The sequence below is a fragment of the Macadamia integrifolia genome, chromosome 10 (genome assembly GCF_013358625.1).
Source record: "Macadamia integrifolia cultivar HAES 741 chromosome 10, SCU_Mint_v3, whole genome shotgun sequence".
NCBI classification, from domain to species: Eukaryota; Viridiplantae; Streptophyta; class Magnoliopsida; order Proteales; family Proteaceae; genus Macadamia; species Macadamia integrifolia.
Window position 1 is genome coordinate 31,529,055 of NC_056566.1, and position 12,901 is coordinate 31,541,955.

General features: G+C 39.1%; 1 protein-coding gene across 2 annotated transcripts in view; it reads left to right on the plus strand.

Moving 5' to 3' along the window:
* The first annotated feature begins 1,346 nt into the window (after positions 1 to 1,346).
* LOC122090833 (tubulin-folding cofactor E) overlaps positions 1,347 to 12,901 on the plus strand; it is a 40,049-nt gene continuing 28,494 nt past the window's right edge. For both annotated transcript variants that reach the window (XM_042660555.1, XM_042660556.1), the window contains exons 1-4: positions 1,347 to 1,508; positions 1,648 to 2,040; positions 3,605 to 3,775; positions 6,075 to 6,121. In XM_042660555.1, coding sequence (XP_042516489.1) covers positions 1,695 to 2,040; positions 3,605 to 3,775; positions 6,075 to 6,121 — 564 coding nt within the window. In that variant the 5' untranslated portion in view covers positions 1,347 to 1,508; positions 1,648 to 1,694. The remainder of the gene's footprint in view (positions 1,509 to 1,647; positions 2,041 to 3,604; positions 3,776 to 6,074; positions 6,122 to 12,901) is intronic.

The window sequence follows — 12,901 nt, forward strand, 5'->3', positions numbered from 1 at the left end:
TGTGTCACAAAAATGTTTTAAACCCCAAAATACCCTTGATCCAATAAAGATGACCTATTTGCCCTCTACCCTTATTCTCGTATTCTTCCTTGAGAAATCATTAACCGATTTGGGGGAGAGTTAGGGCTTTCGAACTTGCGCTTTTATGGTTCTGAAATCTGAAATCGGAGAGAGCATTGAAGGGTTTGGCGATCGATTCTGCATCACCATTGTTGAAGTCTTGAAGATCGACCCTTATTCTCATCTTCTTCCTTAAGAAACCATTAACCATTTGGGAGAGTTAGGGTTTTTGAACCTACGATTGATGGTTATGATATCAGAAATCGGAGAGATCAATTGATGGTTTTGGCAATCGATTCCGCATCACCTTTGTTGAAGTCTTGAAGATCGACCTTTATTCTCATCTTCTTCCTTCTAGGTCTTCTGTTAGCTGATTATGAGATTTCTTCTTATTATAGTTATGATAAACTCTGTTATCATCTGCTACCGGTCCTCATTCTTTCTTATTCTATCTACTGTTTTCTTCTTAATCTCTCTTTCAGAGCATATTGATTTGGCAAATTTAGCATTGATTTTTTATTTTGAGTTTAATATTAGAATATGATCATCATTATTTCATTGACATAATTATAACTCAGTTTGTCAGTGTTCATGATCAGTTTCTACTGCATTTTCTTGGTACTTGCTTGTATCTTGAAAATTAAGCAAGTTGGTTTCTTCTATTATCAAATTTATACATCAATTGAATAAGAAAGGATGGGGTTGATTCTCCCTCCAACACATCAGAAAAATCCAAAAACCAAAGTACTCAGAAAATCCAAAAACATTTATGGAAAGAAAATTCAAGGAAGAACATGGATAAAGCATATAAAGTACACATAAACTTGTGACCTTCACTTAAAACTCAAAAAGCTCAAAATTGGAACCAGAAAAGTAAATTAACAAGCACTGAACCAAAAACCGTAGGCAATCAATCATACATCAAGACTTAAAACAATGTCGTTGAAACCCCAATCTACATTCTCTCTTTAGAACAGGATCGCCTCATAAATTAGGTTTCAAACAATTTCAATTTGCAAATTACAAGCAAAACACCTGGAACACATTGCAGGTATGATCATTCCAACGATCTCAGAAGGAGAGGAAATCAGCAGTGAAGAAGGAGGGGGGAATCGGTGGTCTTACCTTCACAAGCCAACACCTCTCTCCTTCAATCGGCTCAGATGATCAAAGGGGAAGGGGGTAAAAAAGACATTTAACATCTGATTCTAATAGTGTTAACATCACAAGGTATGTTTATAATTACAAACTTCGCAGGGGGTCTGAGTATAATAGATTAAACATTCAGGGGAGGGGAGTGTAATTTCCTAAAAAAAAAAAAAAAATAACGAGCAACAACTCAAGGGAGACCCCAGTCCCCCACAGTGTAAGTGGGTTATCACGGTCGATGCCCATCGTTCTCCCTCGTCAACGTCGATCTCCAGGCTCCAGCACGTTGTCGGCCTCAGGTAATGATCGATGATTTCTCTCTCCATTCCTCGCTTCTCTCTCTCCTCCCACAGCATCTCATGAGACCCATAGGTCAATGATGGAAGCTAAAAATATCTGATAACCTAATCAGAGCCCTTGTTACTTTGTTCTACACAGTTTACCTGCTAATGCGTCACTCAAGATCGTAGCGTTCTCTGCGGAAAATGCAGGACTCTTCTGATAAAGCTTTCGTTTCAGAGGAATCTGCGGCTTTTGAAGAGAAAATAGGTTTCAAAATCAATCAAAGAGTTCATTCTGTTGGTGATTCTCGGCGAATTGGTACTGTGAAGTATGTTGGACCTGTTGAAGGTTATTCGGGAATATGGGTTGGTGTTGATTGGGACAATGGTGAAGGAAAACATGATGGTTCCATTAATGGAGTTCGGTACTTCCAGGCGAAATGTGAAAAATCGGCTTCATTTGTTAGGCCTCAGAATTTGAGTGCTGGTATCACATTGTTGGAGGGACTAGAACTCCGGTATCGAGGCGATTCCACCGAAGAAGAAGAAAGTATGAGTGTGTCCTTTTTTTTTTCTTTTCAGATTTGATTATTTGCATTTTTATCATTTAATCTTTCACAAGTATGAGTGTGTCATTTTTTTCTATTCAGATTTGACTATTTGCATTTTTATCATTTAATCTTTAATCTAGAGCAGGAGAAAGAAAACTACATCTTTGTTTTGAAGCTTTCATTTTTGTTTGAGTAGCTAGATATTTAGATTATCCAAAGCAAGGAGAATGGAGCAAAATGTTGACTGAAAATAATAATTATTTGCAATGCAATTGAAAATTGTGTTGGAAATCTGAGTAATTAAAACTTTTGTTGTGGAAGTATGGGTGAGTGCAATCAATAGATTAAATATTATAGCTTAAAAAAATAGTAGGATGATACATTAAAATATATCATCACAAAAGACATACAATAACTGTTTCATCTCTAACACTCGCACAATATTAAATGATCCAATGTATAGCCTTTCATAGAATATAGTGGCAAATAGCTAAGCATCTCTATCACAACTTCTCTATATTGTTGGACTGCTCATTGATCACCTGCAATGTGTTGGTGTACAATAATTTCTCTAAAACTTCCCATGTAGCTCCATCTAAATTCTCATGCAGCATGCAATTAGGCAAATAATACATGGAATGTTTTTTACAATCAGTAAAGCAACAAAATATGATAGTATAATATGTCACTATGAAGAGGGAAAAAGAAAGAAACATGTGTCTTAAATTTGTGCCATCAGCATGTGGGTCTCTGAGTTGCCAGTCAATTGTATCCATATTTTGGGGTGCATGGTAAACATGCATTCTCAGAAATCCTAATATGAGAAGGACCAAACCTACTTAACTACCAATTAGACTTTCAAATTCCTAATGCTGCTGGGAAAAGACTTAAAATTTGTGTACCCTCTTGGACTGAACTTTTATACTTTTATAGTGGAGCTCATTACCATAGTTGGCACGGTGCCTAGGCGATCCTAGGTGTTAGAGGCAAAAAAATCAAGGCGACACCAACAAGGCGCCTAGGCGACGCCTGATAACTATGCTCATTACAACTAAACCTGTAAAAATAAAAGCCCATAACCATCTGATACCCCTGTGGCTGCATCAGTCATATTGTTACACCTTTGGGTGGGGTTTTTCTTTTGAGGAGTTTCTGGACTTGACCAATATGCTTGTGGAGAGCATTGGAGTGCTGATAGCGGAAGATTGAAAAGATCCTTCTTCTCTTTTGGCCACTACTAACTCATGACTGAAGAGACTGATTATTGTTTCTGATGTTGCTTAGACATTCTTTCATTCAGAATAAGAAACATATAAAAAAATTCAAAAGAAAAAGAGAAGTTAGTTGATTGGGAGCTTGGCAGTTTAGTGTGTTTTCTTAAGTGGAGTTTGTATTAAAGATAATCAATTTTAATTGGGGTTGAAAAATTTATTTCTTCTGATCATATGCTTCTGTAACGGTTGTTTGATATCGATAAAATCAACACAAGCATAATACATTTTTGAATATTCGGTTTTACAATGTTGAGGGTGAATGTAATAATGGTCCCTTTCTATTTTTCAGATCAAATGTATGTTCTTTCAGCAAGAAACAGACGAGTTGCAATCGAACTTGTTGGTAAAAATAAAGTTCAGGATAAGCTAAGTCGATTTGAAGAGTTGGTAGGTGCATCTCTATCTTATTTAGGTGTTAGCTCAACTGTACCCCCTGATCAGATGAATGCTGTAGTGCCAAGTAAGTTAGCTGCCCTTTTCCTATTGTACCACATAGTTTGGTTCTGTCCTAATTTAACACTTGCTTTGAAGTTTAAATATGCTTCTGTTCATGGTGGTGCTTTGGTTACAACAGAGTATGCAAACAATGATGTCAATCTTCTTTTTTATTGGGGGCATAATTATCTTTGAGTAAAGCTCGAGAAGTTGAGAAAAGGATAGAATAGGGCTGCACTAAGGTTTTTTTTTTTCCCTCATGTTTTCTAAAGCCAAAAAGAACAGTTTCTAGTAGCAAGCATGTTTTAAAAAATTTGAAAAACCCATAAAAAAATCAGAGAAAAATAAGTAAATATTATAACAGAAATAGAAGAGCTTCTGGAAACAATTTTTGTTTTGTTGCGGATCTTTATAAACCATATGTGCATATAATCTGGGTATTTCAGTCATTTGCCTGTAAAAAACAGAGTCTGGACTCTGGAGAGAGAACCTTTGGGCTTTCTGATCACTGTCTCCCCATGAAGGTATAGGTATTCTCAGGCTTCTCTATGCTTCCCTATCAAACTAGACATTCATTAGGAATTTACGGATTTCATTGAATACTTGCCACTGGAGGCACCTCCCGGTGGCTGAATTCTGGGACTTTGGAACTGATTTGGAGGAGTAGGGAGCAACTGGATTTCTGCAGAGCAGTCACTTTTGAGTGTGGATTGGAATCACCCTCTCTCTCTCTCTCTCTAATTAGAAAACGGTTTAAAGGCTAGCTAAACTCAGGCAAGATTCCTATATAATAATCTTCTAAATCACAAGAATAAATGCTTAAAATCCATAAAAATTCAGGATAAGCACCTTCTAGTTTTAGCTATAATATTTCATGTTGGAGGACCAACTTAAAAGTCCTTGTTAACCTCTTGATGTATTACAGTTTAGTGTTACTAATCTAATTTTATTAAGACCCAACCATTATGCACATTAACAGCCTGTGAAAGAATACTTCACACATGATAAAATAGTAGGTTATATAACACCTATCCCAGCAACAGAACATTAGATAACAGACCCAACAACAAGCTAATAAATTAGGATTATGACACTTATATAGCCTCAGGTCTGATACAAGGTGCGGTCTTGAAATACCCAAACACAGAGAGCAAACATCATTCATCCATCCAAAAAAAAAAAAAAAAAACCTACTGTTAGCAGGACATAGAAGACTCTAAAACCAGGAAATAAGATAATATCCCAAAATAACAACTGACTGACTCGGATGGGTAAATCCTTCGATTCAAAGGTAGGGTTATTAGAGAGGGTTAACACTTCAACCTTGCAGCCTCATGTAATGGCTAGATCATGAGATATGATGGTGGTCCAAAATCAGTAACTAAGAATCAGAATTAAAAGGTTATTTACCTCAAGGACTAACAGCCATTGGATGGAAATGGAATGACAATTGAAGGAAGCCATTGAAGGAAGGATTAACATACTACAAGGACTGGAGTTGATGGTTGGATATGGAGTTATGCAACCTTGAAGGCCGCTGCCAGAAAACACTGATTCCCTGTGCTGGAGGTGGGGTATTCTGCATCCAAATCTTCACTACATCAAGATAATTAATGGAGCATGCAGCTGTAAGATAAATCTCTGCAGACTGTCTTGGTATCCCTCTGTCATCCTCAGTTGGAGGGGTAATTAAAGAAATAGAAACTAAGAGAAGGTGGGAGAGATATGACAAAAAGGCTTCTCAGCTATGGGCCTATGGCCTTGGTCAGCCTCTCCCTAACCTAGTTCTCACTCCTGTCACCGTATCTCACTGCTTCCATGCTTAACAAACCAAGGTTTTTCTTCATCTATCAAATCGTGGGGAAGCCCTATGGTTCCTTACAACTTATAATGGTGAGGGTATGATAGGATGGAATGCGTCAACAGACTCAACACTAACACACCTACTGAAATCCAGATTCCCAGTGACCAAAATGACAGAATATGAAAGAGTAAATAACTCAAGTCCAAACCAATGGATGGGTCTGATATTATAACCGATGGAATGATGGATGGTCTATTAGGGTTGAACTTTTACCTAAAATCTTAGGTTCATCCACTGGTTGGATAGAGGGAAATGGAAAAAAAAATGAGTAAGTGGGTGATCAGAATACTTGTTTTTTCTCTTCCACTATTATAATCATTGTCATCATCATCATCATGTATTTGTCTAATCAATACTGGAAGTCATCTCCAAATTTTGGGTCTGCTTATATTTTTCAATGTAGTTCATGGATTGAGCATATATACAACATTGCATTTGACTCTTTAATGTTTTATGACAGATTTGAAGGAGCTCGATTTGACTGGAAATTTGCTTTCGGACTGGCAGGTATGTTTCCTTGGGGTTCCATATATTGGCTATCATGAGGCAGTATTTTGAGATTTGCTATGTTGAAGTAACCTAGAACTGAAATTTGATAAATTTGCAAAATATTTCATTTTGTCTTTGCACAGTTTAAAAACCTTGAGTAGAGGGGGAAGAAAGGGACATTTGAATGTAATTCATGCTCAGGAGTGATATTCAGTTAAACATAGCATATGGAAATACAGGAAAATACTCATGCAATATGCTGTATCTGTGTTGTCTTTTTTGTTTTTACATGGAAGTCAATAAATGAGAGCCTATACTTTACACTTTCCTCAAGCTGGATCTTACATGTCTAGGTCTTATTATGTTTAATGACTTTAATCAATAGGCTAGGGCTCATTGATGCATAAATGACTCATTCAAAATATCATCTGTAAGTTGCCGAATCTCAGGGCATTTTTCAATTTGAGTGCATCATTCAAATTATTATTAAAAATAGAAAATCAGTCTATTTCTTGAATACTCTGGGACAAACTCATTTTGAATTGATTAACGACTACAATGATCATGATAGAGTCCAAATGTTTTCTCAGATTATGCTTCAGCTAACAATTCATCAGAATTTGGTGAGGGACCTTCCCTCAATGAATCTTCATTGCTTTACATGCAAACGTTGCATAGAAAACAATAATACAATTTAAAATGAAATGAAAAAGTACCAGCCGATTGATTTTATGAAGGTAGATATTGACTTGCAAACTGTTATAGTTTATGTTTACGTAACAGGGGTACTTTGGGGACTATTTTGTTTACTTTTTGTATTTTTCCATTTTTTCCTTTTACCTCCATAGGGAGATGTATGTAACTCCCATAATTATGTTAGTAAGGCAATATAGGGGAGAGAGATCGATTCTCTCCCGTATACGGTTGCACATTTCTCTTTTCTCTTGTCTTTTCTCCTTCTCTTAGCTCTTACCTTCATCTCCCCTCTCTTGAATCATTCCTTACATCATTTCTAACTCAGGCAGCATTTTTGGGAACTAAATTTCAGCCAATCTAATGTCATTTGGTCATCTTTTGAAGAAGATTCTTAGAGCATAGTGCTGTGACAGACAAAGAGAACTGCTTGATTGTCACACAATTATAAGCTTAGGAGTGACTTCCATCTCATAAAGAAGTGTTATATAAGTCCATAACTAATGTGAGTCATAGAATAATACTCTGCCTTGACATTGGAAATAGCGGTTACAGCTTATTCCTCACTGTTTAGTGGACCAAGTTTTCCTGGTGCTGGACTATTGATAGAAAACCACATTGCTGTGGGTAATGGGTCGATGCAGCAGCACTAGTGTGGCTGGACTGACATGAACCAGTTTGGAAGCCAGGCCATATTGTTGCAGGTTCACAACTTTGGCCCGATCCAAACCCTTATGGATATCCAAATGGAGATGAACCAGGTCCATATTTGAGTCTTTGATCTAGTAGGATTTTAGGAAGCCTTATTTATTTGGGAATATTATGTAACCTTTTATTTAAGGTAGGATACATAGGACTTAGGGACTTAGAGAGTCGGTTTCCTTGTTAGGATCTTTTTAGATTCCTATTTACATGCTTGCAACCAACATATTGGACAGATTGAAGAATGAATTGAGTTTGGTTTTGTGTGGCGTGTGGCTGTGTGCCTGCATGGCTTGGCAGCCCTTTTTTTTTCCGGATGATTAAGAAATTCATTACCAAAAGAAGGGGGAGGGAATATATAGGCCCTAAGGCAAAAAGAATAGAAAAATAACAAAGGCTAACAAAACATTCAAACACCAGGGCCAACACGAGAATTTAGCCAACAAAGTGGAAAGAACAAAGGGACCACACCTGTACCAACTCGACACCACTTCCACTCCAATAATAAAGAAAAGCCGCTCAAAACAAGCAGTCACTTGTGTCTACTCCTAGCAACTCTGGCCTTCAGCACGAGGACTTGACGGAACTAAATTGGTCTGCTTCCCACTTTGATTTTTTGGAGGGAACACCCAAATCCCATGACGATTCTTAGAAGCAATGGGAGGACTCACCCATGCACAATATCAGATGGAATACCAGGGCTAGAATCAATCATGCAAATAGTATTTTCGATGGGGTTGTCACATTGGAGGACCATGGGAAAGATCACCACAGAAGGACGGAACCTCAACTAGGGGTAGATTGGGTGCCATCAATAGGAGAGGGAGCTAGAATGTTACCTTTGATGGGAGAAGAGGTAGCGTAAGAAGGGGAAGCATTGGGAAACGGCACTGGTATGAAAGGGACAACTTTATCAGAAATGGTAAGGATGTCAGTGTTTTGCGAAAAAGTAGTGCCAAGGTTAACATCAAAGAGGGAAGGCTCTTGGCCAGCCTCTGGCATCGCAGGTTGCTGACAGCCCAAGTGGCCACTGACAGTCAACGAGTCGTTCTCCTTCCCTGAGCTATTCATCGACCTGAGATTTCTGGAGGGCTCATTGAAGGACTAGGAATCCTGGCCAAGGACCAGGATTCTGATGCAGAAGGAAGATGAACCTCCAGGACAGCAGCGTTGCTCCTTTTACCACTAAAATGGGTCTTGGCTCTCCACCTTCCACGCAGTCTCTAATGGTCTGAAGGGAGGGGAGCATTGCTAGAACAAGAACCCGTGGAATAGCAAAGACCTGGCATGATTTACATGCAGGAGGAGGCTTCCATTCATATCGGACGACTTGCGAGAAGGAAAAACCTTTTTCATCTTCAACGAAAATAGACTGTGGAAGCTCATCAGCGGCAGATATTTCAATGCAAAGATGGGCAAAAGCAAGACGGTCTTGATGTTTAGTCCTTTGATGAGAGCACATCGGTTTTCTGATCACCGAACCAATGGTGCTTAACCCAGTTTCACCCCACAAATGAAATGGAAGGCCAGGCAAGGAGATCCAAATGGGCAAGGAAGACAAATTAATTTGCTTCATTTGCAGGTTCCTCTCCCACCGACATAGGATTATAGGCCTCCTTGACATGATCCATGGGCCATCCTCCAGCACCTTGGCCGTATAATAATCTAACTTAAAGATGAACATCCCATCTTCAAGAACAAAGCTATTCACAAAGCCTTTTGTTTTCCATAATCTATTTAGAGTGTCCTTCTCCAGGAGGAACAATCTTAGTGTTTCCTTAACACACAGGAGGAACAAAGTGCAAGGGTAATCCATCATTACCAAAGCTGGAATAGTTTCCAAACATAGCAGTACTCCAGGGAACACTAGCAGGACCAGAGCTCATAGGACCAGGATTCACTGCCCTGGGGAGGGGAACAGACTCCACGGAGGCATTCAGGGGGGGACTCCTCCGCACATCAGCATCAGTGGAGGTGGAAAGAAGAGGTTGACGGAACTCCCCAACCTCCAAAAGGGAGAGATCTGAAGGAGGAACTTGCAGAACAACAGGTGGATGGGAATCCATCCACCCTTGATTATACTTCGAATATATCTGACATTAACATCTTGGAAAAGCGAAAATGATCCGGCTCCCGGGAACTTTTCATGAACCGAGATCAGCTTGGCAGTCCTTGGCTGTGTGCGATTCTCCTTTCGCCCCCCCTTTCTTCTTGTGCGACTCCTCTTTCTCCCCTGCAACTCTATCTCAGGGATTCTTCCCTTTCCCTACTGGCCCCTCCACCACATATGGTATGCTATTTTATTGCCTTATGGTTAAGGATTATAACCCAATGGAGAATCTAGGACCGTAGGCAAGGAGAAATAGTTTAGACTGGAGAAATCCTGATATCAGAAATAAAACTAAGCTGATCTGTGCCGAACCTTGGTCAAAATGTCGAATGTTCTAGTAAGGGTAAGAAACAACACATTCAATTTTGGTTCCAATCCAAGGGTTAGATCTCAAGTTATGGTGAAGTTTTAAAAATGGTAAGTTGTTGGAATAGAAAGTCCAGTTTAGTAACTATCAGAAAATAGCAAATAGAAACTAAAATAGCAGGTCAAGTTCCAATATAGAAGTCAGATTTGGAAACTTAAGTGGACAGAAAATAGCAAGTAGCTTCTTCAGTTAGTAAACAGTACAAATAGAAACCAAAGAAGATGTGCTGCAATAACAGAACTCAGACATAGGCAGAGCAGAACTTGAGTTGCTGGATATATCGGCACTAGAGATCTGGTTAACACTTGAGAAGAAGACCAACAAAGTTAATGAGCAAAACAGCAGCTTGAGAACAATAAAAAACTGAACTGGTATATGCAGGGGAAAGGAATTCAGAAACTGAATTTGAATGGTTGGAGAAGAAGGTTAGGAGAGCGGGATATGGACTAGGCTTCTCATCTAGAACTTGATTAGTTTCTCACCAGTTCATCTTGGCATCCCACCAAGGCAGTTGCTGCATCTCACAAGAGCACTATGCATCTTGCAAAAAGTACGAGCATAATTCTAAAGGTTTGTCAAACTCTTGAGGGAGGTGTGTAGCCCCTTCTCTATATTTATATAGAACTAAGAAATAATAGAATTAGGAAATTTCCTATGCACATGCTAAGGAAAAGTCCCATTATAACTTAGCTATTGAAAATAGAAAGCCTCTAGAAACTCTAAGAAAATAGAAATTTCAAGAGTCCCAAGGGTTAGCAAATCTAATGTTGAAATTTCATGCTGATTATTGCTGTATCGGCCTACTTTTTTCAGCTTGAATCATTCCTTGGTTTGGTCATGTCATGAGAGGTTGAAGGTGGTGAATCAGAACTTTGGAAATTCCACATAAGGACAGATTTTCTGTTATTTATGCAAAAGCCCTCCGTAATGGATTTGTTTCAAAGTTTCCCCTATTCTGAGTTAAATTCCAGAGAAGTCCTCTTTAAAATAATTTTCTCTTGTATCCTAGAGTCTATTTGCCTTTCCCAAAAATAGTCCAGGACTGTCTAGAAATTACAGAACTGAATTATTCTCTTTATTTGAGATTTTATCACCTGGGGTGGGTTCAAGTTCATAGCTACCTAATTTTGGTTTTGGAACCCTAGGTTGAATCAATTTGGTATAAGAGCCTATTCTAACCATAGCAGGACCTTCTCGTATCACCAATTGCTGTGCAAGTTATATAGGGAACTCTCTGAGAGTCAACAGAAGACTGAAGCAAACCTTGACCGTTACATGGCACATCCTGAACCCAAATTGCAGGAGATTACGAAAGCAATAGCAGCTCTCAGTTCCAAGGTGAATCTAATTTTGAAAAGCTTAAATATCAACAGGAGAACAAGCAAAACTATCTACACCAACTCCCCAATTCGGGTACTCTTTGGATCAAAGGTACACCTCAGACCATAACCAGAGCCAGTCATTCCCCAAGATCTTACATGAAATTTCTCAGATTAGGATCATGGCATCAATTTCGAGGTGCCATAGTTCGATGATGAGCAAGGATCTGAGGCTTTTCTTGATTGGTTGACCAAAGTCAAGAGGATTTTTGCCTACAAATTTTCTATGAATGACAAGAAATGCGATCCCTTCTTTGCCAAATTTACTGGTTTATACATGTTCATGGTGGGACGATGTTCTTAAGTTGAGATTCATTAGGAAACTTGGACTTGTCCCAACTAGCCGACCCCATTCAGTTGGGATAAGGCTGAGTTTGTTGTTTGTTGTTGGACTTGTTCCCAAATTTGGGGGGTCATGAAGCAGATACTCAACGTGAAATTTATTCCTCACAACTATGCATCACTGGACTAAATACGGAAATGAGATTAGAGCTTGCCCATGCAGACTTTAGATCAGTTGTGGGCCTTGTGGCAGCCACATATGTATAGATAATGGAAGAGAAGTACAATTATCGGATGGGAGTGCTTAGGACTTCTTCAGCCTATAAACCAACACCTAGAGTTAAAGAAAAGAAATTTGAGCACTAGAAAGAAGCCAGAGAGCTCCAAGGGAAATGAGTGGCTGAAGAATATGGTACGTCACAATTGCTAAGAAAGGTCCTTTTGGCAGTAAGTGCCCCCCATAAAACTCATTCTGTGAATGCGGTGGAGACTAAGTCAACCGATAAGGACAATAAGGATGAAAGGAATGTTATGATGCTTATTCTCCTGATCCAGATCTGCCCTACCCTCTTGATGGTGAGATTGAAGCCTAATCAACTAGTCTAACTCCCTTTTTTAATGGACTAGTAGAGAAAGCTCCACTTTATCACTGCTTTAGGTGATTTTGCTCTTCGACAGTTTGGTCCTTGTTACTTTGTACGTGCACTTAAACCTTCTGCAGAAGAAGCAAACGGTTCATGTGCGATTTTTGGGTCCTACTGCTAGAGAAGAGGCCAATACTATTGTTTGAGTTCACCTATGGTTTGGGCCACTTCACTATTGAGTGCCTTGCCTAGTCGGTCCCTTGGCAATATGTGTCATTCTCTGAGGAAAAGCATGGCAGCATATGGCTGGTATCCTCTACGATGGTGCACATAATACCATCAAGGTGAAGCAAGGAGGGCAAACATGGTTTATGTTGCCTCATTCATTAACATATATTCATAATGGTTGCATTTTTCTCCTCTAGTAATGCGCAAGTCTGTTCTACCTACTTTTGTAAAGGAAGTTGTACTTCATGGAGTTGAGTTTTCGCTAGAGTGGGAGAATTTATGCTTTAACAATGTAACACTAGCCTGGAAGGACCATTACGAACCAGTTTGGAAGCCCAGGCTAGCAAGAACCAGGCCAAAAGTTTGGTTGGTAGTTAGGTATCTTAAAGGTGCTCTGGAAAAGGTCTTATTTATGGGCGTTATAATCACCTATGATAACGCAAAGTGAACATT